The sequence below is a fragment of the Melozone crissalis genome, unplaced genomic scaffold (genome assembly GCF_028551555.1).
Source record: "Melozone crissalis strain CALT ecotype California unplaced genomic scaffold, PUWL_Pcris_2 ptg000114l_1, whole genome shotgun sequence".
NCBI lineage: Eukaryota > Metazoa > Chordata > Aves > Passeriformes > Passerellidae > Melozone > Melozone crissalis.
The window spans coordinates 54906-82772 of record NW_026535891.1 but is presented as its reverse complement, the minus strand read 5'-3'; the positions used below and the strand labels follow the sequence as shown (position 1 = coordinate 82772).

The 27867-nt window shown below is 46.3% G+C and overlaps 1 protein-coding gene across 1 annotated transcript; it reads left to right on the top strand.

The window, feature by feature from the left end:
* Window positions 1-66: 66 nt before the first annotated feature.
* Window positions 67-27814, top strand: DAP3 (death associated protein 3). The gene is made up of 14 exons (XM_054292772.1): window positions 67-119; window positions 1029-1092; window positions 2142-2187; window positions 10404-10517; window positions 14895-14996; window positions 18716-18824; window positions 19678-19770; window positions 20750-20880; window positions 21016-21096; window positions 23734-23892; window positions 25397-25456; window positions 26670-26759; window positions 27496-27613; window positions 27704-27814. The coding sequence occupies exons 3-14, from the start codon at window positions 2146-2148 to the stop codon at window positions 27787-27789; spliced, it is 1185 nt and encodes a 394-aa protein (XP_054148747.1). The 5' UTR covers window positions 67-119; window positions 1029-1092; window positions 2142-2145; the 3' UTR covers window positions 27790-27814.
* Window positions 27815-27867: the final 53 nt, after the last annotated feature.

The window sequence follows — 27867 nt, the reverse complement described above, 5'->3', positions numbered from 1 at the left end:
GAGACCACGCCCCTGACCACGCCCATGTAACCACGCCCTTCGTGACCACGCCTTTTTTGTCCCTCAGCGCTTCCCGTAGCGGCGCCGTCACCGCGGCGGGAGCGGCCCCGGCGGGCCCGGTGAGTGCGGGGACACCGCGGGGACACCGTGAGGGCACCGTGAGGGCACCGCGGGCGCTTCGGTCACACCGGGGCTCCCTCGGGGCTCGGCCGCGCCCTCCCGCCCCCCCCGGGGCTGCACCCGAACGGCCGCGCCGCTCCGGCCCCCGGTGTGACCGGGAATGGGGAGCGGAGCCCGGCGGGCAGCACGTGGGGGGCACCGGGGGACCGGACCGCGCTCGGTTGGTTTTGTTTAACTGGGATAAACGGGGCGTTCTGGTGCCTGTAAAGGCACCTTTGGGGTGCATTGTGTGTAATTTTTGGTGGTTAACCCACGGAAATCCACGCGTGGCGCTCCCGGTGCTCTCCCGGTGCACCGGGGATGTTCTAACCCGGCCCCGGTGCGCTCAGGGCCGTGATTTCCGTTCTCTCCCCCCGGTACTGAGTCCCAGAGCTGCGCTGGTCGTTCAGGGATTCTGTCAGAATTTGACAGAATTCTGTCAGACTGCTCAAAAGTAAGCGCGGGTTTTAAAGGAGCCAGCAGCAAATTAAAAAAAAAAAAATCAAATTAAAAAAAGAATCAAATTTAAAAAATCAAATTTAAAAAAAATCAAGTATTCATATAATTCAGGCTTCGTGACTCCTTAATTTTCCTGGCTGTGTCTGGGAAATAAGATTTTCTATCCCTGCTTTCTTTGCAGCTAAAACTGCTGTGAATTCAGTGGGATCTGCAGGATTTCTCCTTGCTGTGCACCACCAAAATTCCCTTTTTGCTCACTGCTGAAATAGCAGGACTGGGTTTTTACTTTTTTTTCCCCATGTTTATTTGATCTGGAGGAATAAAAATTCAAATTTCGAGGGTTCACAGCCTGCCCTGCGGGGTTGTTTTCCTGCTCCCTGCAGTAACAGTGCAAATGTTCTTTTGTGCAGGTGAACCAGCTTGGTTTGCTCTCCAATTCCACCGAGGCAGCAGCTCCTGCTGAGCAAAATTCAGGTAATTTATTCTCCCTTTGGATCCAAATCACTGCACCCAAGAACTCTCAAAGCATCAGAGGCAATATCAGGTTTTTCTCCTTGGAAGGTTCTGGGAAAAAGCCCCTAAAAAAGGGGGTTTAAAAAAAATTAAGATTGTATTTTCCATTAAACTATTTATTTTCTGTTAAGCTATTCCATAAAAATTTTCAAATTTAATTTTCAAATTTAATTTTCAAATTTAAAAAATATAAAATTTAAAATGTATTATTATTATTACTATTATTGTTATTATTATTATTATTATTATTTTATTTTATTTTATTATTTCATTATTATTATTATTATTATTTCATTTTTTTAATAGTTTTTCCTAAGCAAGCAGTGCTGATCACCAGTCTGTGTTATTGCTGAGCATTAAACTATTTATTCTCTGTTAAACTATTCCATTAAAAAATTTAAAATTTAATTTTAAATTTTTAAAAATGTCAATTTTTAAAATTTAAAACTATCTGTAATTTTTATTTTAATGGCATGCTATATTATTATTATTATTATTATTATTATATTTTATTATTGTTTCATTTTATTATTGTTTCATTTTATTAATAGCTTTTCCTAAGCAAGTGGTGCTGATCACCAGTCTATGTTATTGCAGAACGTTAAACTATTATTCTCTGTTAAACTATTCAATTAAAATTTATTTTAAATTTTTTTTAATTTTAATTTTTAAAATTTCAAACTATTTGTAATTTTTATTTTAATGGCATGCTATTATTATTGTTATTATTGTTATTATTGTTATTATTGTTATTTCATTTTATTATTATTCTTTCATTTTTTATTATTATATTTCATTTTATTAATAGTTTTTCCTAAGCAAGTGGTGCTGCTCACCACTCTGTGTTACTGCAGAGCATCTGACACTTGCTCTGAATTATTTCTGTGCTTTGTCATGAAGGTCTTTCAACACAAGCAGTTCTGTCTCAGCATAAAATAATCAGAATATTATCACAATTATCATAAAATTAAAAAAAAACCCAACTAAAATATCCACTTTTGTTCCTTCAGGAAAATGCTGAGGAGCCTGAAAGGACTCGTGTGCCATTCTCTGAAGGTAAGCCCTGGAAGAGCCTGGTGCTATTTCCAATATTTCTGATTTCCAGTGGCCAGGAATGACAATTTCCAGCATAGAAAATGAGTGAATTCCCATTGTGGGCTGAGGGAAAAGCAGCTCCAGCATTCCCACGTTTCCCTGAGGGGTCTGGGAGGCAGAGCCTGGCTGGAGCCAGTTCTGAGATCCTGCACCTTCCATTCAGGTGTTTCTCAGGAAAAATGATGATTCCACAGCTCTGCATGGCTGGGATGTCCAGAGGAACAACCCAGCAGCCTTGCACAGGTGCTGTGGGAAGGGTTTTGCCAAAAATCACAGAATTATGGGATATTCCCAGCTGGCCCTGCAATCCCCCCTGTGCTGGGATCTCCCAATGCCCTGGAGCTCTGGCAGCCTCTGGGACAAAAACCTTTTATTTTTTTTTCCATTTTCTGAGCCAAAAATGGCTCAGTGCTTTGTGTGGGTGTGGTGATGCACTCTGCCCCAGCTCACAGCATCCCTGTGCCGTCCAAGAGCCTCCTTAAACCCTAAACAGCATCAGGAGCCCATGGAGCAGGCCTGGAATTTTTTCCTGATGGAGAAGAGCTCCAGCTGCGTGGTTTGCTGCTGCCTTTTCCAGGCTTTTCCCCTCCAGCACAGCCAGGTGGCTGCAGCTGTGGCTGTGCTGTGCTTCCCTTCCTGGGCAGGCTGTGGGAACAGCCCAGAATTCCTGGGACATTGGGAAGAGCCCAGAATTCCTGGGACATTTGGAACAGCCTGGGATACCCAGAGATTCCTGGGACATGCAGGAACAGCCCGGGATTCCCCAGCCTGGGATCCCCAGAATATCAGGAACAGCCTGGAATTCTCAGAGATTCCTGGGACATGCAGGAACAGTCCGGGATTCCCCAGCCTGGGATCCCTGGAAGATGCAGGACCAGCCTGGGATCCATGGAACATGAAGGAAGAGCCCGGGATCCATGGGACAAGTGGGACCAGCCCGGCATTCCCAGAGATCCCTGGGACATTGGGACCAGTCTGGGATCCCTGGAAGATGCAGGACCAGCCTGGGATCCATGGGACAAGTGGGACCAGCCCAGCATTTCCTGAGTATTTCATTTCCAGGGATCCCAGCATTTCATTTCCAGGGATCCCAGCATTTCCAGCCTGGGATCCCTGGATCATGCAGGAGCAGCCTGGCATTCCCCAGCTCAGGGGTCCTTGGAACATGGGGGAGCAGCCTGGGATCCCTGGAAGATGTGGGGACAGTCCAGGATCTCTGGAACATGGGGGACCAGCCCAGCATTCCCAGAGCTTGGAATCTCTGGGAATGCAGGAACAGCCCGGGATTTGTGGGACTGTGGGAACAGCCTGGGGTGGAACATGCGGGACCAGCCCGGGATTCCCAGAGCCCAGGATCCTTGGGACATCAGGAACAGCCTGGGATCTATGGGACATGAGGGAACAGCCCAGGATCCATGGGACAAGCGGGACTGGCCCGGCATTCCCAGAGATCTCTGGGATATGTAGGACCAGCCTGGGATCCCTGGGACATTGAGACCAGCCCGGCATTCCTGAGCCAGGGATCCCTGGAAGATGCGGGACCAGCCCAGGATCTGTGGGACATCGGGAACAGCCCGGCATTCCCAGAGATCCCTGGGACATTGGGACCAGCCAGGGATCCCTGGAAGATGAAGGACCAGCCTGAGATCCATGGGACCAGTGGGACCAGCCCGGCATTCCTGGGATCCCTGGATCATGCGGGAGCAGCCCGGCATTCCCCAGCCCCGGGGTCCTTGGGACAGGGGACACCAGCCTGGGATCCCTGGAAGATGTGGGGACAGCCCAGGATCTCTGGAACATGGGGGACCAACCCGGCATTCCCAGAGCTTGGGATCCCTGGATCATGCAGGACCAGCCCAGGATTCCCAGAGCCCAGGATCCTTGGGACATCAGGAACAGCCTGGGATCCCTGGCACATGTGGGAACAGCCCGGGATCCATGGGACAAGTGGGACCAGCCCGGCATTCCCGAGCCCGGGACCCCTGGAACATGTGGGAGCAGCCTGGGACCCCTGGAACACGTGGGAGCAGCCTGGGATCCCTGGAAGATGCAGGAACCAGCCCAGAATCTATGGAACGTGAAGGAAGAACCCGGGATCCATGGGACAAGCGGGACCAGAGCCGGAATTCCCAGAGCCTGGAATCCCTGGAAGGTGCAGGAGCAGCCCGGCATTCCCCAGCCCAGGGTCCTTGGAACATGGGGGACCAGCCCAGAACCCCTGGATCATGCAGGACCATCCCGGGATCCTTGGAAGATACAGGAACAACCCGGGATCCGTGGAACATGAGGGAGCAGCCCGGGGTCCCCGGGAAGGTGTGGGAGCAGCCCAGGATTCCTGGAGCATCGGGACCAGCCCGGCATTCCCAAAGCCCGGGATCCCCGAAGATGTGGGAGGAGCCCGGATCCTTTGATCATGCAGGAGCAGCCCGGGATCAGTGGGACAAGCAGGAAGAGCCCGGGATTCCCCAGCCCGGGCTCCCTGGAAAGTGCAGGAGCAGCCCAGGATCCCTGGAAGATGCGGGAGCATCCCGGGAAGATGCAGGAGCAGCCCGGCATTCGCAGAGCCCGGGATCCGTGGGACATCGGGAACAGCTCGGTATCCCTGGGATATTGGGATCAGCCTGGCATTCCCAGAGCCCGGGGTCCTTGGAACGTGAGGGAAGAGTCTGGAATCCCTGGAAGGTTCTGGACCAGCCCAGTATCTGTGGGAGATGTGGGACTAGGCCGGCATTCCCAGAGCTCGGGATGCATGGGACATCGGGAACAGCCTGGGATCCCTGGAAGATGTGGGACCAGGCCAGGATCTGTGGAACGTGAAGGAAGAGCCCAGGATCCGTGGGACAAGTGGGACCAGCCTGGCATTCCTGAGCTCAGGATCCCTGGGACATCGGGAACAGCCGGGCATTCCCGGAGATCCCTGGAAGATGTGGGAACAGCCCGGGATTCCCAAGCCCAGGATCCCTGGATCGTGCGGGACCAGCCCAGGATCCGTGGAACATGAAGGAACAGCCCGGGATCTGTGGGACAAGTGGAACCAGCCTCGCATTCCCAGAGCCCGGGATCCCTGGGACATGCGGGAACAGCCCGGGATCCCCGGGAAGATGCGGGAACAGCCGGGGACACCGGGAACATGCGGGAACTCCCCGGAACATGCGGGAGCAGCCCGGGATCCGTGGATCGTGTGGGAGCAGCCCGGGATCCCAGGAAGATGCGGGAACACCCCAGGAAGATGCAGGAACATCCTGGGATCCCGGGAAGATGCAGGAACATCCCGGGAAGATGCGGGAACAGCCCGGGATCCCGGGAAGATGCGGGAACATCCCGGGAAGGTGCAGGAACATCCCGGGATCCCCAGAAGATGCGGGAACAGCTCGGGAAGATGCGGGAACATCCCGGGAAGGTGCAGGAACACCCCGGGAAGATGCGGGAACATCCCGGGATCCCGGGAATGTGCGGGAACAGCTCCACCTCCCGGCTCGGCGCTCCCGGTTCAGCTCGGGCGCCACGTGATGGTTTCGCTGCCATTTCAGGGATGCCGGAGAGGCGGCTCCTGCCCTTGGGCAGATGGAAACTCAGCCCCAAATCCGCTCCCTGCTCCGGGAAAACGGCGCTGGGGAGGCTGTGGGGATGGGAATGGGCTGGGGGTGGCTGTGCAGGGCTGCAGGGGAGCCCTGCGGATGTTCCTGGCATTCCAAAGCCCAGGGATGGCTGTGCAGAGCTCTGTGGATGTTCCTGGTGTTCCAAAGCCCAGGAATGTGCTGGGGATGGCTGTGCAGGGCTGCAGGGGAGCTCTGTGGATGTTCCTGGCATTCCAAAGCTCAGGGATGGCTGTGCAGGGCTCTGTGGATGTTCCTGGTGTTCCAAAGCTCAGGGATGGCTGTGCAGAGCTCTGTGGATGTTCCTGGTGTTCCAAAGCCCAGGGATGGCTGTGCAGGGCTCTGTGGATGTTCCTGGTGTTCCAAAGCCCAGGGATGGCTGTGCAGGGCTCTGTGGATGTTCCTGGTGTTCCAAATCTCAGATTTGTGCTGGGGGTGGCTGTTCAGGGCTCTGTGGATGCTCCAAAGCTCAGGGGTGTGCTGAAGGTGGCTCTGCAAGGCTCTGTGGATGTTCCTGACATTCCAAAGCTCAGATTTGTGCTGGGGGTGGCTGTTCAGGGCTCTGTGGATGCTCCAAATCCCAGGGATGGGCTGGGGGTGGCTGTGCAGGGCTGCAGGGGAGCTCTGTGGATGCTCCTGGCATTCCAAAGCTCAGGGATGGCTGTGCAGAGCTCTGTGGATGTTCCTGGCATTCCAAAGCCCAGGGATGGATGCTGAGCTTTTGTTCAGGAGGAGGGACCAAGCACCTCGGTGCTCTAAACTCAGGGTGTCATATTAATTTATAAACTCAGGGTATATTCCAAACTCAGGGCTGGCATTTTCTGGGTGATCAGGTGGCAAGAGTTGCCTTCTGTATTTATTCATGTATTAAACTGGCATCTTTGTGCCTTGCTCAAGGCTGTAAACTGTCACCTCCGTGGATTTTCAACTAAAATAAGCCGTCCTAAAGGATCATTTGCATTTGAGGAGGAAAAGGGCAACGTGGGAACAAGATGTGCTGGGTGATCTCCCTGTTTGCACTTGCAGCTGTTTGTCCCAGAGGCTCCAGGCTGGTTTCATTCCTTCCCTAACAGGAGGCCAAGTGCCCAAATGCTGATTCAGGCATCTGGAATGTGCCTGATCCCGCTTTCCCCGGAGCCCTGGTGGCTTTGCAGTGGCTCCCTGAGGTGGCAGCAGAGCTGTGGCACGCCACAGCTGTCCCTGCTCTGAGCTCTGCATTCTGCTGCTCTCAGCCACACACACAAAACCAGAAACTGCTGCCTCTGTTCAGCCCTGTCAGTGCTGCTGAGGGGCTCTCAGAGCCCGTCTGGAGGATGCACTTTGCAGATCATTGACAAATGTTTGTGTTTTCTTTCAGCACAGCATAATAAAATGCTTGTCCTGCCTCGCCTGTTTTGGCTGGGCTTTGCAGGCAGGCTTCAGCAGTCTGGCTGGGGAAAAAAAAAATGAATTAATCAGCTTAGCTGGCTTGGTTTGGTGTCTCAGCCACGTCTGGGTCCTCGTGCCAGAGTCTGGATGCAGGGAAATCAGTGTGGGGAGTGTGATTATAAATATCAGATAGTGGGCAGAGCTGCACTAATCCCTGGGTATTTGATTATGGATTGTTAGACTGAATTTTCAGGGTGCTGCCACTCCTCAGTGTGGAGTGAGGCCTTCATGGTTTCTTGTGGCATCTTAAGGAATTTTGTGTAAATTGGTTGAAAAACTCCTCAAATTTTGTGTTTTGGGTAAAACTCAGGGTTTGGTTCAGTGAGGTGGAATATCAAATAGTGGGCAGAGCTGCACTAATTAATCCCTGGGTAATTGAGGTGATTATGGATTGTTAGACTGAATGTTCAGGATGCTGCCACTCCTCAGTGTGGAGTGAGGCCTTCATGGTTTCGTGTGGGATCTTAAGGAATTTTGTGTAAATTGGGTGAAAAACTCCTCAAATTTTGTGTTTTGGGTAAAACTCAGGTGCAGGGTTTGGCTCAGTGAGGTGGAATATCAAATAGTGGGCAGAGCTGCACTAATTAATCCCTGGGTAATTGAGGTGATTATGGATTGTTAGACTGAATGTTCAGGGTGCTGCCACTCCTCAGTGTGGAGTGAGGCCTTCATGGTTTCTTGTGGCATCTTAAGGAATTTTGTGTAAATTGGGTGAAAAAACTCAGATTTTGTGGTTTGGGTAAAAATCAGGGTTTGGCTCAGTGAGGTGGAATATCAAATAGTGGGCAGAGCTGCACTAATTAATCCCTGGGTAATTGAGGTGATTATGGATTGTTAGACAGGCTGGATTTTCAGGGCGCTGCCACTCCTCAGTGTGGAGTGAGGCCTTCATGGTTTCGTGTGGCATCTTAAGGAATTTTGTGTAAATTGGGTGAAAAACCTCAAATTTTGTGTTTTGGGTAAAAATCAGGTGCAGGGTTTGTGAACATAAAAATTATTAATGTTTAACATTATAGCACAGTTTCTATTTTAACATTATGTTATAACCTAAAACTGTATTTAACACACTGCTTAAGAAAATTAGTACATGTTTAACATAATACATGTTTATGTGTTATGTAAACATAAAATTAATAATGTTTAACATTATAGCATCATTTCTATTTTAACGTTATATTATAATATAATTTTAGATTATGTTATAATCCAAAACTATATTTAACACATTTCTTAAGAAAATTAATACATGTTTATGTGTTATGTAAATATAATACACATAAACATAGTAAATATGATACACATAAACATAAAATTATTAATGTTTAACATAGCATAGTTTCTATTTCAACATTGTTATAACCTAAAACTATATTTCACACACTACTTAAGAAAATTAATACATGTCTAGCATAATACATGTTTATGAATTATGTAAACGTAATACACGTGAACATAAAAATTAACAATGTTTAAAATTACAGCAGTTTCTATTTTAACATTATGTTATAAACTAAAACTATATTTAACACATTCCTTAAGAAAATTTAAACATGTTTAACATAATACATGTTTATGTATTATGTAAACATAATACATGTGAACATAAAAATTAATAATGTTAACATTATAGCATAGTTTCTATTTTAACATTGTTATGACGTAAAACTATATTTAACACATTACTTAAGAAAATTAATACATGTTTATGTATTATGTTAATATAATACACATAAACATAAAATTATTAATGTTTAACATTATTTCATAGTTTCTATTTTAACATTGTTATAATCTAATTTTAGATTATGTTATAACCTAAAACTATATTTAACACATTACTTAAGAAAATTAATACATGTTTATGTATTATGTAAGCATAATACATGTAACCATAAAAATTAATGTTTAACATTATAGCACAGTTTTTATTTTAACATTGTTATAACCTGAAACTATATTTAACACATTCCTTAAGAAAATTGATACATGTTTAACATAATACATGTTTATGTATTATGTAAGCATAAAATTAATATTGTTTAACATTATAGCATTGTTTCTATTTTAACATTGTTATAAACTAAAACTATATTTAACACTTTACTTAAAAAAATAATACATGTTTATGTATTATGTAAACATAATACACGGGAACATAAAAATTAATAATGTTTAATTATTTTATATATATATAATAATTATATGTTTTATTATATATAAAGATATATTATATATAATATATATAATTATATATATATATAATGTTTAATTATAGCATAGTTTCTATTTTAACATTGTTATAACCTAAAACTATATTTCACACACTACTTAAGAAAATTAATACATGTTTATGTATTACATAAACATAATACAAATGAACATAAAAATTAATAATGTTAACATTATAGCATAGTTTGTATTTTGACATTATGTTATAACCTGAAACTATATTTAACAGACTACTTAAGAAAATTGATACACGTTTAACATAATACATGTTTATGAATTATGTAAACATTATACATATAAACATAAAAATTAATAATTTTTACATTATAGCATAGTTTCTATTTTAACATTGTTATAAACTAAAACTATATTTAACACATTCCTTGGTTATGGTTTCTATTTTAGCGTTGTTATAACCTAAAACTATATTTCACACACTACTTAAGAAAATTAATAGATGTTTATGTATTATGTAAACATAAAATTAATAATGTTTAACATTATAGCATCATTTCTATTTTAACATTGTTATAATCCAATTTTAGATTATGTTATAATCTAAAACTATATTTAACACATTCCTTAAGAAAATTAATACATGTTTAACATAGCACATGCTTATGTATTATGTAAACATAATACATGTGAACATAAAAATAATAATGTTTAACATTACAGCACAGTTACAGGTTATGTTATAACCTAAACTATATTTAACACATTCCTTAAGAAAATTAATACATGTTTAACGTAATACATGTTTATGAATTATGTAAACATAAAATTAATAATGTTTAACATTATAGCATCGTTTCTATTTTAACATTATAACCTAAAACTGCATTTAAGGAATGAATACAGGATAACTTTCCAACACAGCACATCTATCGTTCATTTTAATGTTTGTCACCGCTCTGTCCCCAGCGTGAGCGTGGCTGTGCCCTGCCCGCGGCCAGGGCTGCCCTGAGCTCTGTGCCCGGCCCGGCTGTGCCAGCAGCGGCGCCCCGAGAGATCTTCCACACCAGCGAGAGCGACCCGGTGAGTGACGCCTGCCACCGTGTGCCCTGGGTGCCACCGTGTGCCCTGGGTGCCACCGCTGTGCCCTGGGTGCCACCGTGTGCCCTGGGTGCCACCGCTGTGCCCTGGGTGCCACGAGTGTGCCCTGGGTGCCACCAGTGTGCCCTGAGTGCCACCAGTGTGCCCTGGGTGCCACCGCTGTGCCCTGGGTGCCACCGTGTGCCCTGGGTGCCACCGCTGTGCCCTGGGTGCCACCAGTGTGCCCTGAGTGCCACCAGTGTGCCCTGGGTGCCACCAGTGTGCCCTGGGTGCCACCGTGTGTGCCCTGGGTGCCACGAGTGTGCCCTGGGTGCCACCGCTGTGCCCTGGGTGCCACGAGTGTGCCCTGGGTGCCACCAGTGTGCCCTGAGTGCCACCAGTGTGCCCTGGGTGCCACCGCTGTGCCCTGGGGTCACCAGTGTGCCCTGGGTGCCACCGTGTGCCCTGGGTGCCACCGCTGTGCCCTGGGGTCACCAGTGTGCCCTGGGTGCCACCGTGTGCCCTGGGTGCCACCGCTGTGCCCTGGGGTCACCAGTGTGCCCTGGGTGCCACCGTGTGCCCTGGGTGCCACGAGTGTGCCCTGGGTGCCACCGCTGTGCCCTGGGTGCCACCGTGTGCCCTGGGTGCCACCGTGTGCCCTGAGTGCCACCGCTGTGCCCTGGGTGCCACCGTGTGCCCTGGGTGCCACCGCTGTGCCCTGGGTGCCACGAGTGTGCCCTGGGTGCCACCAGTGTGCCCTGAGTGCCACCAGTGTGCCCTGGGGTCACCAGTGTGCCCTGGGTGCCACCGTGTGCCCTGGGTGCCACCGCTGTGCCCTGGGGTCACCAGTGTGCCCTGGGTGCCACCGTGTGCCCTGAGTGCCACCGCTGTGCCCTGGGTGCCACCGTGTGCCCTGGGTGCCACCAGTGTGCCCTGGGTGCCACCGCTGTGCCCTGGGGTCACCACTGTCCCCATCCTGCCACCACTGTCCCCATCCTGCCACCAGGGTGCCCTGGGTGCCACCGCTGTGCCCTGAGTGCCACCGGTGTGCCCTGGGTGCCACCGGAGTCATCCTGCCACCACTGGGGCCGTCCTGCCCTGCCACCACTGTGCCCTGGGGTCACCACTCTCCCCATCCTGCCACCACTGTCCCTGCCACAGCCAGCCCTGACTGCCAGCAGGGGCCATCCTGCCCTGCCACCACTGTCCCCTGCCTGCCACCACTGTCCCCTGGGCCATCCTGCCCTGCCACCACTGTCCCCTGCCTGCCACCACTGTCCCCTGGGGCCATCCTGCCCTGCCACCACTGTCCCCTGGCTGCCACCAGGGCCATCCTGCAGCCACTGGGGCCATCCTGGCACCACTGTCCCTGCACACAGCCCTGGGACCATCCTGCCACCCACCACTGTCCCCTGGGTGCCACCAGGGCCATCCTGCCGCCACTGTCCCCTGCTCAGGATGCAGCCTGACAGCTCCTGGGGCCAGGGGTTGATCCCCTCTCCAGAGCTGCTCAGATGAGGTTGCAGCAGCTGGGACGGGCTCAGCTTCTCCTCAGACACCTTCAGTCTCAGCTCCAGGCTCATTCTTCCCTGGAAAACCCTCCCTGGGTGTCCCGTCCTTGGCTGTTTTTGATGGCCTGGAAAGGCTCGGGGAGGCCTTGGGACAGCTCCAAAGGACGAGAAGAGTCTTCAGGTTTTTTCTCTCTCTTCAGTGTTTATTAGTTTTTATCTACAAGATTTTCTCCCGGCCCGACAGAGGTGCGCACAGCACGTCGGCCATGAGCACACTGAGAGCCCTCGGGGCGGTCACTTATCTTTATACCCAAAACTACGTGTAAGATATTTACCTATTTTCCCCAATACCTTTCACCCCTATTGACAAGTGCACTTTTAGTAAGAGCCAATCCCAAAGTGCCACCACCACCACAGAAGATGGAGGCCAAGAAGAAGAAGAAGAAGAAGGACAGGACACGCCCCAATTCCTCCATCTTGTTTCTCTAGACCCCCCTGTACTGAAATTCTAAACCCTGTGTTTCACACTATAATTAACCTATCCCTTCACCATTTATCCCCGTGAGATCCTCCCATCCTCACACAGGTGTCGTCTCCTGTGCAGGGTCAGAGTCCAGCCACCAGACACTTCTGGCAACATTCCAGGACCTCCGAGCCCCCCAAGGGTTGTCTCGGTGACTCTGCACATCAGGGCTGATGTGCTGAGATCCCACAGGGCTGGGTGGTGGCTGTGGCAGCGTGGCTCACGGCTCTGTGTCCTCCTTGTCCTCCTCAGGACGCCTTCTATGAGTTCCGACTGGTGGCCTTTGCTGGCAGCTACGTCAGGGCTGATGTGCTGAGATCCCACACCTGGGCTGGCTGTGGAGGGGATAAAGAGATAAAAAGCACAGCCCAGATGCCCCGAGCACAGCTCTGCAGCACCACAGCTGCAGCCTCACGCACTCTGGGTGTGTCTGGAGCACAAAATGGAGGGCAGGGAGTGAATGCAATGAGCTTGGAGGTGCTGCTGTGTAATTGGAGCCTCTGTGATTCCTCTGGGGTCTCTATGGAAACAGCAGCAGGAGATGATTTCACACGTGACCCCCGAGGATTGCACAGCACAGGCCAGATGGCCACCATTGTCCCCATTGTCCCCACTGTCCCCTCTGTCCTGTGCCTCCTTTTGGGTTGCCAGGCAACTGGCTCTGCCACTGGGACCTGTGCAAAGCTTTGGCTGGGGCACCCCAGCTCCTGCACCCCACGGTCCCCTTGAAATGGGGCTGAGAGAGCCACTAAAAATCACATTTTTCATCAAAGCCTGTGTACCCTGCCATTAGCAAAGCTCCAAGTGAGGAAACATGAGTATGAAAAACCCACATTGTGCAGGAGAGTGAAGGAATTTGCCCAAAATCATGCAGCAAGTCAGGGATGAAGCTGAGAATGAAAATGGAGTCCTGCTCTTCTGGAAAACCACAGCTGCTGTGTCCAGAACTCCAGGAAATCCAGTTTGAAATGAGCTTGGGAAAAAGAAGTTTGTGACACCTCCTTCCAGCAGGGCACCTCTAGAACAGCCAGGATTCAACATTTCCCCTCTGTTCCAAAGATTTCCTGACTAATGAACTCTCAATTTGGCATCTCCAGCAGGTGACACTTCCTTACAGCCAGGATTTAACATTTCCCCCTGTTCCAAAGATTTCCTGACCATTGAACCCCCAGTTTGGCATCTCCAGCAGGTGACACCTTAGATGACACGTCCTTACAGCCAGCAGGTGTCACCTGAGGTTTTCTCTCCCAGAATGCCAATTGCCATTTTCCAGGATGCCAATTGCCATTTTCTTTTCCAGGATTCCAATTCCCGTTTTCCAGAATCCCAATTCCCATTTTCTCTGCCAGGATGCCAATTGCCATTTTCTCATTCAGAATCCCAATTGCCATTTTCTCTTCCAGGATGCAAATTCCCCTTTTCCAGGATGCCAATTGCCCTTTTCCAGGGTGCCAATTCCCATTTTCTTTTCCAGGATTCCAATTGCCATTTTCCAGGATGCCAATTCCCATTTTCTCTCCCAGGGTGCCAATTCCCATTTTCCAGGGTACCAATTCCCATTTTCCAGGGTGCCAATTCCCATTTTCCAGGGTACCAATTCCCACTTTCCAGGATACCAATTGTCCATTTTCCAGGGTGCCAATTCCCATTTTCCAGGGTACCAATTCCCATTTTCCAGGATGCCAATTCCCATTTTCCATGATGCCAATTGCCCTTTTCCAGGGTACCCATTCCCATTTTCCAGGGTGCCAATTGCCTTTTCCAGGGTGCCAATTCCCATTTTCTCTCCCAGGGTACCAATTCCCACTTTCCAGGATGCCAATTGTCCTTTTCCAGAATACCAATTCTCATTTTCCAGGGTGCCAGTTCCCATTTTCCAGGATGCCAATTCCCATTTTCCAGGGTCCCAATTCCCATTTTCCAGGGTGCCAATTCCCATTTTCCAGGGTACCAATTCCCATTTTCCAGGATGCCAATTGCCCTTTTCCAGGGTACCAATTCCCATTTTCCAGGGTACCCATTCCCATTTTCCAGGGTGCCAATTGCCATTTCCAGGGTGCCAATTCCCATTTTCCAGGGTACCAATTCCCACTTTCCAGGATACCAATTGTCCTTTTCCAGAATACCAATTCCCATTTTCCACGATGCCAATTCCCATTTTCCAGGGTGCCAATTCCCATTTTCCAGGGTACCAAATCCCATTTTCCAGGGTGCCAATTCCCATTTTCCAGGGTACCCATTCCCATTTTCCAGGGTGCCAATTCCCATTTTCCAGGGTACCAAATCCCATTTTCCAGGGTACCAATTCCCATTCTCCAGGTTACCAACTGCCCTTTTCTCCTGCAGGCCAAGCACACGGAGCAGCACGAGGGCCGCCTGTACAACATCCCCCTGGAGGAGGTGAAGGCTGTGTTCCCCCATGGGCTGCCCCATCGTTTCCAGCAGCAGGTATTGCAGCTCTGGGGCAATTCCTGCATCCCTGCAAGTGCCCAGGGCCAGGCTGGAGGGGGTTTGGAACAACCTGGGATCAGGGGTGTGATGATCTTCAAGGATCTCCCACCCAGCCCAGTTCCATGATTCTGTGCGGGGAGAACCAGGTCTGTGATGTTTTCCTGTTGGAATGAGGGAGAGCAGTTATTCCTTGCCCTTACTGTTGTTTTCAGCATCTAAAAGAGATGAGTCAACCACACCCAGGGCAGCAGAGTTTGAGGGTTCCACCTCAGGCAACTTTTGTTCCAGTGTTTTTCATCTCTAACATCCAAGCACAAAATGAACCACAGAAATATTTTCTACAAAGCAACACTCTCCATTTTCAGAAGGTTTCAAACCTGGTTTTATTCCATCATGGATGCTTTTCATACATTTTTACAAAACTCAGAAGTTTGCATTTACTCATTAGTCAGCAAAGACAAACAAAATGCTTATTGGAATAATTGCAGGTTTCTCTTATTTATCCTTCTTTCTTTCTTGGTTTCTGTGCCAACAGCCTTGGTAGAAAATTCTGATTTGTGTGAGGCAGATGGGGCTGTGCCAGGCTCTGCAAAGTTGTTCTTCTTCACCTTCTTCTTCACCTTCTTCTTTCTTCTTCATGGGTTTGGGTGATGTCTTGTAATTGGACAGAAAAGTCCACATTGCAAGCTTCACAGGACTAGTTATTGGGTTAAAAGGGAAATAATCCAGGTGTCCTTAAAAGGGAAATAATCTAGCTGTGAAGAAGGCTTCAAAATTGATTAATAATACTAAAATTACAGGTGTGTAGTTGGTTAGAAGTGTGTAACATCACCAAGTAGGAAACTTAAAGTTTGGGGTTTTAGAATATAGAAATAAATATGAAGCAAGATGGAAGTTTTAGAGCAGAGACAGGTTGTTCTTCTTCCTTCCTCTTCCTTCTTCTTCATGGGTTTGGGTGATGTTTTGTAATTGGACAGAAAAATCCACATTGTGGGCTTCACAGGACTAGTTATTGGGTTAAAAGGGAAATAATTAGGTGTCAGTTCTTAATTGGCACAGACCCACAAGAGAACACTGCATTTGACCCAAGGCTGTGAAGAAGGCTTCAAAAATTGATTAATAATACTAAAATTACAGGTGTGCAGTTGGTTAGACGTTTACTTTGTGATATTGAAGTTTACTTTGTGTAATATCACAAAGTAGAAGAAGACTTAAAGTTTGGGGTTTCAGAATATAGAAATAAATATGAAGCAAGATGGAAGTTTTAGAGCAGAGACAGGTTGTTCTTCTTCCTTCTTCTTCCTTCTTCTTTCTTCTTCTTCATGGGTTTGGGTGGCATTTTGTAATTGGACAGAAAAATCCACATTGTGGGCTTCACAGGACTAGTTATTGGGTTAAAAGGGAAATAATCAGGTGTCAGTTCTTAATTGGCACAGACCCACAAGAGAACACTGCATTTGACCCAAGGCTGTGAAGAAGGCTTCAAAAATTGATTAATAATACTAAAATTACAGATGTGTATTTGGTTAGAAGTGTGTAACATCACAAAGTAGGAAACTAAAGTTTGGGGGTTTAGAATACAGAAATAAATATGAAGCAAGATGGAAGTTTTAGAGCAGAGACAGGTTGTTCTTCTTTACCTTCATCTTCACCTTCTTCACCTTCTTTCTTCTTCGTGGGTTTGGGTGGCATTTTGTAATTGGACAGAAAAGTCTGCATTGTGGGCTTGGAGAGATCAGTTATTGGGTTAAAAGGGAAATAATCCAGATGTCATTAAAAGGGAAATAATCTAGCTGTGAAGAAGGCTTCAAAAATTGATTAATAATACTAAAATTACAGGTGTGTAGTTGGTTAGAAGTGTGTAATATAACAAAGTAGGAAACTTAAAGTTTGGGGGTTTAGAATACAGAAATAAATATGAAGCAAGATAGAAGTTTTAGAGCAAAATTGTTCTTCTTCACCTTCTTTCTTCTTCATGGGTTTGGGTGGCATTTTGTAATTGGACAGAAAAATCCACATTGTGGGCTTCAAAGGACTAATTATTGGGTTAACAGAAAAATAATCTAGGTGTCAGTTCTTAATTGGCACAGACCCACAAGAGAACACTGCATTTGACCTGAGGCTGTGAAGAAAGCTTCAAAATTGATTATTAATACTAAAATTACAGGTGTGTAGTTGGTTAGAAGTGTGTAACATCACAAAGTAGGAAACTTAAAGTTTGGGATTTTAGAATATAGAAATAAATGTGAAGCAAGATGGAAGTTTTAGAGCAGAGACAGGTTGTTCTTCTTCCTTCCTCTTCCTTCTTCTTCCTTCTTCTTCATGGGTTTGGGTGATGTTTTGTAATTGGACAGAAAAATCCACATTGTGGGCTTCACAGGACTAGTTATTGGGTTAAAAGGGAAATAATTAGGTGTCAGTTCTTAATTGGCACAGACCCACAAGAGAACACTGCATTTGACCCAAGGCTGTGAAGAAGGCTTCAAAAATTGATTAATAATACTAAAATTACAGGTGTGCAGTTGGTTAGACGTTTACTTTGTGATATTGAAGTTTACTTTGTGTAATATCACAAAGTAGAAGAAGACTTAAAGTTTGGGGTTTCAGAATATAGAAATAAATATGAAGCAAGATGGAAGTTTTAGAGCAGAGACAGGTTGTTCTTCTTCCTTCTTCTTCCTTCTTCTTCCTTCTTCTTCATGGGTTTGGGTGGCATTTTGTAATTGGACAGAAAAATCCACATTGTGGGCTTCACAGGACTAGTTATTGGGTTAAAAGGGAAATAATCCAGGTGTCAGTTCTTAATTGGCACAGACCCACAAGAGAACACTGCATTTGACCCGAGGCTGTGAAGAAGGCTTCAAAAATTGATTAATAATACTAAAATTACAGATGTGTATTTGGTTAGAAGTGTGTAACATCACAAAGTAGGAAACTAAAGTTTGGGGGTTTAGAATACAGAAATAAATATGAAGCAAGATGGAAGTTTTAGAGCAGAGACAGGTTGTTCTTCTTTACCTTCATCTTCACCTTCTTCACCTTCTTTCTTCTTCGTGGGTTTGGGTGGCATTTTGTAATTGGACAGAAAAGTCTGCATTTTGGGCTTGGAGAGATCAGTTATTGGGTTAAAAGGGAAATAATCCAGGTGTCATTAAAAGGGAAATAATCTAGCTGTGAAGAAGGCTTCAAAAATTGATTAATAATACTAAAATTACAGGTGTGTAGTTGGTTAGAAGTGTGTAATATCACTAAGTACAAAACTAAAGTTTGGGATTTTAGAATATAGAAATAAATGTGAAGCAAGATGGAAGTTTTAGGGCAGAGACAGGTTGTTCTTCTTCCTTCTTCTTCATGGGTTTGGGTGATGGTTTGTAATTGGACAGAAAAGTCTGCATTGTGGTATTGGAGGGATCACTTCTTGGGTTAAAAGGGAAATAATCTAAGTGTCATTTCTTAATTGGATGGTTTGGTCTTAAAAGACCTTGTAACAAGAGATATTTAACCATTTTGTGCCTGGCTAATGAAAGGCTGCAGAGCTCATGGTTGTGAGGCTGTAACACAGGTAAGAAATAATAATAAAACACCTGAGTGTGGCCATGAACAACCATCTCAGGTGCCTTCAATCCCCACCTGGAGAACAGCTGGGGGTCCTGCAGGCGGGTTTGGAGCAGGGCTGGCACAGCTGGTGGCACTTTGGTGACAATGTCCCTCCTCAGATCCAGACCTTCAACGAGGCGCGGGTGATGGTGCGGAGGCCGGCGCTGGAGATCCTCACCTACCTCAAGGGCTCCAACTTCGCCCACCCTGCTGTCAGATACGTGATCTGTATCCTTCACCTGGGGTGGAACCTGGAGAAACACAAGGAATTCCTGCAGTGGGGAGGGTGGTTGTGAGCCTGAGCTGCTCTGGTCTCAGGAGGTGGGGACTTTCATTCCAGTCTAACATCCAAGCACAAAATGAATTACAGGAATATTTTCAGAACTTACAGAAATATTTTCAGAACTTACAGAAATATTTTCAGAACTTACAGGAATATTTTCAGAATTTACAGAAATATTTTCAGAACTTACAGGAATATTTTCAGAACTTACAGGAATATTTTCAGAATTTACAGGAATATTTTCAGAACTTACAGGAATATTTTCAGAATTTACAGGAATATTTTCAGAACTTACAGGAATATTTTCAGAACTTACAGGAATATTTTCAGAATTTACAGGAATATTTGGCTGTGTTGTAGCTGAAACAGAGACAAAGCAGCACACTCCATTTTCAGAAGGCTCCAAAGCTGGTTTTATTACAGCATTCATGTTTTTTGTACATTCCTGTGCCACGTGGTGTGTGCTCAGTGCAGGGACTCCGGGCACTTCAGGGAGCTCAGAGCTTGGGTGTCTTTAATTTTAACTCCTAACTTTAATTTTAACTCTTTCATTTTAACCCCTAATTTCAATTTTAACTCTTTAATTTTAACCCCTAATTTCAATTTTAACTCTTTCATTTTAACACAGAGCTTCAAACAGGGTCAGCACACAGGGCAGTGGGGTGGGGGACAGGGAGAAGGAGCTCTCTGGGTGTGCTGGGTGAAATCCTTGCTCTGAGCTCCCTTTCTGCACGAATCACAGCCAATACAAACTGAAGTGGTTTTTTCAGAGCCTTTCCTTGACAGATCTTGCTGGAGATGGTGAGAGGGGAACAGGCAAGACCATGACCCTGTGCCACGTGGTTCACTACTGCTCCAGGCAGGGCTGGCTGGTGGTGCACGTCCCCGATGGTGAGAAAAACAGGGCTCTGCTACCACACCAAACACCCAAAGAGGCTGCTTCAGCAGCTCTAGGATATCCCAGCACAATCCATCCTTGTTTTTCTGTGGTGGAAAAGGCTCATAAAACACAAAAAACCCAAATAAAGTAGAGCATAATTAGTGATTTTCACCTGCTCACATGTCCTTGAGGCCAGTTTGGTTTTCTCCATTGTTAATGAGCATGGGAAGACATTGTTTTGGAGTTGTAGGATATCCCAGCACAATCTACCCTTGTTTTTCTGTAGTGGAAAAGGCTCATAAAACACAAAAAAAAGCCCCAAATAGAGTAAAAAATATAGTTAAAAAGAGTATAATTAGTTATTTTCACCTGCTCACGCATCCTTTGGGCCAGTTTGGTTTTCTCCATTGTTGATGAGCATGGGAAGAGATTGTTTGGGAACTCTAGGATATCCCACCAAAAACTATCCTTGTTTTTCCATAGTGGAAAAGGCTCATAAAACACAAAAACCCCCAAATCAGAGCATAATTAGTAATTTTCACTTGCTCACCTTTGGGCCAGTTTGGTTTTCTCCATTTTTAATGAGCATGGGAAGAGATTGTTTGGGAGCTGTAGGATATCCCACCACAATCTACCCTTGTTTTTCTGTGGTGGAAAAGGCTCATAAAACACAAAACATAAAACACGAAAAAACCCAAATAAAGTAAAGCATAATTAGTAATTTTCTCCTGCTCACACATACTTTGGGCCAGTTTGGTTTTCTCCATTGTGATGAGCATGGGAAGACATTGTTTGGGAGCTCTAGGATATCCCACCACAATCTGTCCTTGTTTTTCCATAGTGGAAAAGGCTCATAAAACACAAAACACAAAACCCCCAAATAAAACAGAGCATTGCACGAACACCCCACCTCCTACCATTATTTTTCCTAAAAAAAAAACCAAAATAAAATCCAAACCAACATTTTTTTTTTTTTTTTTTTGCTGACAGCTCATCTGTGGGTGAAGAACTGCAAGGAGCTTTTTCAGTCTTCCTACAAGAAGGCCAGGCTGGATCAGCCTCTGCAGGCCTCTGTGTGGCTCAAGAACTTCAAAACCTCCAATGAACGTTTCCTGGACGAGGTTTGTGGCTGCAGACCCCAACCCCTGCCCTGGGCTGGTGCAGGAAAAGCACTTGAGATCCCTCTGGTGCTTCTCCCACATTCTGCCATCCAGCCTCTGTCACCCCCAATCTCATCGTTGTTTCCTCCCCAACAGATAAAAACACAAAAAAAATACATTTGGGGCAAAAGAGAAAGCACAGAGGAGGGCAGACCTTTGAGGGAAGTGGTGGAGCAGGTAAGGAGCAAACTCTGCTGCTGGTGTGGCCTCACCTTGGACCAGAGCATCCCGACTTTGTGGCACAGATTGCTCCTAAAAATCTTAAAAATCTGAGTCCTGGGAAATAGGAGGTGTCTCCCTGTGCACAAAAGATGATGTGGTGGATCTGGAAAGAAAATTGTACAGAGAATTTGGGTAGGTGGCCAAGTTAGAATTTGAAATTCCCGTGTTTTGATGCTCAAGCTGCTCCTGGGAGAGGTTGTGGACTTTCAGTTTGTCTTCCCCTGGAGGGGCTGCCCAAAAGTCACCCCCTAGCAAGAAATCCTCTCCCTCTGAATTATTATAATTATTTACAGCAGACAACTGCCCCACATGGTTTTAACAGTGTTAATTTTAATTAATAGCAGCTAACTGCCCCACCTGATTTTAACGGTGTTAATATTAACAATTAACAGCAGAGAACTGCTCTACATGGTTTTAACAGTGTTGAACATTGTTAATTTTAATTAACAGCAGATAACTGCCCCAGCCTGGTTATAACAGTGTTAAACTGTTAATTTTAACAATTTACAGAAGATAACTGCCCCATATGGTTTTAACAGTGTTAAACACAGTGTTAATTATAATTAACAGCAGATAACTGCCCCACCTGGTTATAACAGTGTTAAACAGTGTTAATTTTAACAATTTACAGAAGATAACTGCCCCATATGGTTTTAACAGTGTTAAACAGTGTTAATTATAATTAACAGCAGATAACTGCCCCAACCTGGTTATAACAGTGTTAAACAGTGATAATTCTAACAATTTACAGCAGATAACTGCCCTAACCTGGTTTTAACAGTGTTAATATTAGGAATTAACAGCAGATAACTGCTCTACCTGGTTTTAACAGTATTAATTTTAACAATTTACAGAAGATAACTGCTCCACCTGGCTTTAACAGTGTTAATTTTAACAGTTAACAGCAACTAACTGCCCAGCCCAGTTTTAACAGTGTTAAACTGTTAATTTCAATTAACATCAGACAACTGCCCCAACCTGGTTTTAACAGTGTTAATTTTAGTTAATAGTAGCTAGCTGCCCCACATGGTTTTAACAGTGTTAAACAGTGTTAATTTTAATTAACAGCGGATAACTGCCCCAACCTGGTTTAAACAATGTTAAACAGTGTTAATTTTAACAATTTACAGAAGATAACTGCCCCAACCTAATTTTAACAGTGTTAATTTTAATTAATGGCAGCTAACTGCCCCACACAGTTTTAACAGTGTTAAACAGTGTTAATTTTAATTAACAGCAGCTAACTGCCCCACATGATTTTAACAGTGTTAAACAGTGTTAATATTCACAATTAAGAGAAGGCAACAGCCCCACCCGGTTTTAATAGTATTAAACAGTATTAACATTAACAATGAACAAAAGATAACTGCCCCACCTGGTTTTAACAGTATTAATTTTAACAATTTACAGAAGATAACTGCTGCACCTGTTTTTAACAGTGTTAATTTTAACAATTTACAGCAGACTACTGCCCCACCTAGTTTTAACAGTGTTAATATTAACAATGAACAGCAGCTAACTTCCCCGCCTGGTTTTAACAGTGTTAAACAATTGTTATTTTTAACAATGAAAAGCAGCTAACTGTCCTACATGTTTTTAAAAGTATTAAACAGTGTTAATTATAATTAACAGCAGCCAACTGCCCCACCTAGTTTTAACAGTGTTAATATTAACAATTAACAGCAGCTAACTTCCCCACCTGGTTATAACAGTGTTAAACAGTGTTAATTTTAACAACTAATAGCAGCTAACTGCCCCACCTGGTTTTAACAGTGTTGAATAGGGTTAATTTAACAATTAAGAGCCGATAACTGCCCTGTCTCTAACAGAGGGCAAACAGAACCCAACGTAAGACAGAAGCAGCTGAGCTGTGCCTTGTCTCCCTGTTTTAACGGTGTTGAATAGGCTTAATATTAACAATTAATAGCAGATAACTGCCCCACGTGATTTTTACAGTGTTAAACAGTGTTAATTTTAACAATTTACAGCAGCTAACTGCCCTGTCTCTTAACAGATGACAAACAGAACCCTGCACAGACAAGACAGAGGCAGCTGAGCTGTGCCTTGTCTCCCTGTTTCAACGGTGTTGAATAGGGTTAATGTTAACAATTAATAGCAGATAACTGCCCCACATGATTTTTACAGTGTTGAATAGGGTTAATGTTAACAATTAAGAGAAGACAACTGCCCTGTCTCTAAAGAGGGCAAACAGAGCCCGGGACAGAGGCAGCTGAGCCGTGTTTGTGTCCCTGTTTTAACGGTGTTGAATAGGGTTAATGTTAACACTTAAGATAACTGCCCCGTCTCTCACAGATGACAGAGCCCGGGACAGAGGCAGCTGAGCCGTGTTTGTGTCCCTGTTTTAACGGTGTTGAATAGGGTTAATGTTAACAATTAAGATAACTGTCCCGTCTCTCACAGATGATAGAGCCGGGACAGAGGCAGCTGAGCCGTGTGTGTGTCCCTGTTTTAACGGTGTTGAATAGGGTTAATGTTAACAATTAAGATAACTGTCCCGTCTCTCACAGATGACAGAGCCCGGGACAGAGGCAGCTGAGCCGTGTCCGTGTCCCCGCGTTTGTGTCCCCGCAGGGCCTGGCGCGGGTGCGCAGCGCCAGCGATGCCGTGGGGGCGCTGCTGCGGGAGCTGAGGCTGCAGGGCCAGCGCGGCCCCCGCCCGCTCCTGGTGGCCGTGGACGGCGCCAACGCGCTCTGGGGCAGGACCACGCTGAGCAAGGAGGACAAGAGCCCCGTGAGGATGGGCCTGGGGGGCTGAGATGCTCAAAATGCCAAGAAACATCAATTTTCAGAAGGCTTCGAACCTGGTTTTGTTCTAGCCATGCATGCTTTTTATACGTTCTTACATAACTCGGAAGTTGACGCTTTACTCATTCTTCACGAGATTCAAAGTGCTCCTAGTTTCTCTTATTTCTCCTCCTTTCTCTCTTGGTTTCTGTGTCAACAGCCTTGGTAGAAAATTCTTTCAGGTTTCTATTATTTCTCCTTTTTTCTTTCTTGGTTTCTGTGCCAACAGCCTTGGTAGAAAATTCTTTCAGGGGTAAACACGGATCCTCTTCTCAAACTTTTCTCTGGCTCACAAGTCACTGTAAAACCTCTTCCACAGGTGCCTTTTTGGGTTACCTAAAAACAAACAAAACTTAAAAGTTTGGGGTTTTGGAATATAGAAAGAAATATGAAGCAAGATAGAAGTTTTAGAGCAAAGTTGTTCTTCTTTAGGCCAGATAAAATTAAGAGAATAAAAGCAGTTCTATTTATTGAGGGGCCTTCAGGTACATTTTGGGCAGACAAAGGCCCCAGGGGCTGCACACAAAATGGACAACACAGGTTTCACACTTTTAGAAATTTGGTTCATTTGCACATTGGGGGTTAATCTTTCAATTACAGCTTCAGGTAATGAAATAATTTACCCCAAATTTGCTCCCCCCAACTCACTTTTATTTTACATTTCTCAAGGCTTGAGACAGTGACGTGTCCTTGATTGCCAGGCCTGGAGAGGAATTGTTGTGTCTGCCCAAAATGGGAGAACTGGAGCTAGCACTGTATATGGAATTTAGAGTTATACACCAAAGAATTGCAGGATTACAGATATATAAAATTTATAAAATATAAATTTATATATATAATATTTTAAAATTATAAATATATATTTTAAATATATATAATTTATATATAATTTTAAAACATATTTAAAAAAAAATATATATTTAAGTATATATATAATTTTTAGAATTATATATATAATTTTTAGAATTATATATATAGTTTATATATATATATATAAAATTTATGTATAATTTTAAAACATTATATATATATTTTAAAATATATATATATATATATAATGTTTTAAAATGATAAAAGCTAAAATCCTAAGGCATCATTCCCCCAGAGCTCTGCCCTGGGGGATTCCTGCTGCAGGGGGGAGCTGTTTCATTTTAGTTCTGTGGCAATCCCTGAAAATGTTCATGCTCTGGAGGGGCCTGAAAGGTTCATATTGTGCTTTAGACAATTTTCCTGAGTTTTCCCTGTCTCTCCCTGAGGCAGAAGTGCAGGTGGGTGTTGTTGGAGGGGCAGGGCCTGGCTGGTGCTCAGTGCATGACTCAGGCTTGCTTTGAGGGAAAGCAAAGATAAAAACGTGCCTGAAGGATAGAAATGATCCTCCAGGCTGGCTGGAAGGAGGGGAGGGGAATTTGAAGCTGCTGGCAATGCAATAGTGATGCAGACATCTCCACCAGGTCTCTCCAGAGGAGCTGACACTCGTGCACAACCTGCGCAAGATGCTGAGGAACGACTGGGTGAGTTCCAGGCTCTGCCTCTCCAGCAGAGAAATCCCAACAATGAAATCCCAGCAGAGAAACCCCAGCAGCGAAACCCCAGCAGTGAAATCCCAGCAGAGAAACCCCAGCAGCGAAATCCCAACAATGCAATCCCAGCAGTGAAATCCCAGCAGCGAAACCCCAGCAGTGAAATCCCAGCTGTGAAATCCCAGAAATTAAATCCCAGCAGTGAAATCCCAACAATGACACCCCAGCAATGCAATCCCAGCAATGAATCTGCCACAAGCCCAAAGCCACGAGTGCAGCCGTGCTGAGGGAGAGCTGCAGTGTCTCAGCAGTGTTTGTGAGCAGAGTGAGCACAGCTGGGATCTGCAGCAGCATTTCCTGATCCCCTGGCAAGCTCTGCTGGGGGACCCTGAGCTGGAGGTGTCTGACAGCTCCAGCCCTTTGGGTTGTGAGTGCTTTGAGCTAGTGAGAACTTCTGCTTTCTCAACATTTTGCTGTAGGAGATCAACTCCTCCTGCTTTTTCAATCCCCAGAGCTAGAACGACTAAAGCTGTGTAGGAGAGTCCATTTTAAATTATTTCACTAGTTGGCATAGAAAACCCATAATAAGTAAGAAAAGTTTTAATACCAGCTCTGGGAACGTGAGCTGTACATTCATTTTCCCTGTGCTCACATGGAGCAGCCTGGTTAGTGTGGTCTGGAGCATTATAAAAAGTTAATCTTGCAGAATTTGTGAAGAATCCAGGTCCCAGAATGGGATTTTAAAGCCCACCCAGTGCCACCCCTGCCATGGGCAGGGACATTGCCCACTGTCCCAGGTGCTCCCAGCCCCATCCAGCCCGGCCTTGGGCACTGCCAGGGATGCAGGGGCAGCCCCAGCTGCTCTGGGCACCTGTGCCAGGGCCTGCCCACCCTCCCAGCCAGCAATTCCATCCCGATATCCCACCCAACCCTGCCCTATTGCTGTGAAACCATTCCCCCTGTCCTGTCCCTCCATCCCTTGTCCCCTGTCCCTCTCCAGCTCTCCTGGAGCCCCTTCAAGCCCCGGAGAGGCTCTGAGCTCTCCCTGGAGCTTTTCCTTCTCCTCAGGGGCTCCACCATGGAACCCTGCTCTGGACGTGCTCCAGCAGCTCCATCCTGCCATAAAAAGACGCCTCAGGGGTAGATCCCAAGCCAGCAGTGGGTTTGCAGCTGACAGGATTTTTATTTCTGCTCTGCTTTCCAGAGTGGAGGTGCCATTGTGACCACCCTGAGCCAGACCGGCTCTCTCTTCAAGCCCAGCTCAGCCTACACTCCCCAGGAGCTGCTGGGAAAGGTCAGTCACGGCCTCTTTGGGGGCTTTTTTTCCCTCTTCACATTGGGAAACAAACAAAAAAATTGCGTGGTGAGCTGGTTCTGTTCAAGGGGACACCGGTGAGGGTCGGTGGGTCACACACACCTTTGGGTCAGCAGTGCCCTGAGTGCCAGGGGAGCCAAAAATGCCCTGGGGTGTGCCAGGCACAGGGACAAAGCAGGGACTGTCCCTGCCCTGGGCTGGGGCAGTTTGGGCATCACAATCTGTGAAAGGTCTGAGGCTGCTGAGGGTGTCCCAAGGAGGGACTGGAGGATGAGGAGCATCTGAGGGCATTTCTGTCCAGCTGGAAGAGACCAAAAGGAGATCTCAGGGACCTGCAGCTCCTCCAGAGGGGCAGCTCTGATTTCTGTGAGCAGGACAGGACCCAAGGGAATGCCTGGAGCTGTGTCAGGGAGGGTTGGGCTGGAGAGCAGGAAAAGGTTGGATCTGGATGGACTGGGATGGAGAGCAGGAAAAGGCTTTTCTCCTGAAGGGAATGTGCACAGCCCCAGGGCTGCCTGAGCTCTGCCAGAGCTCCAGGAGCACTTGGACACCACTGCCAGGCACAGGATGGCATCGCTGGGCTGTCTCAGGGCCAGGACTGGGGGATCCCTGTGGGTCCCTCCCAACTCTGGATCCCCCAAAACTCCACGGCTGAGCTCTGGGCCGTGTCCCCAGCCACCCCCCAGCACTGACCGTGCCTGACCTCCCTTCCCAGGAGGGTTTCGATGCCTTGGACCCCTTTGTGCCCATCCCGGTCCCCAACTACAGCCCCAGGGAGTTCGAGAGCTGCTACGGCTACTACCTGGAGCGGAGGTGGCTGCAGCACGAGAAAGGTCGGTGCTGGGAGAGGGGAAATCCGGAGTTGTTTCCTCCATCCCTCCATCCCTCCTCCAGCTCAGTTTTTCTGTTTTTCTCCCTCGCAGCGCACACCGAGGACGGCAAAGCGGAGCTGCAATTCCTCAGCGGCTCCAACCCGCGGCAGCTGGACCGGCTGGCGGGGCCCCTATAGCGCAATAAAGGCTCCGTTCCCCCGCTCTCCGTCTCCGTGTCCGTGTCCTGTGTCGGTTCCCGCCCCCGCTGGCGTCCC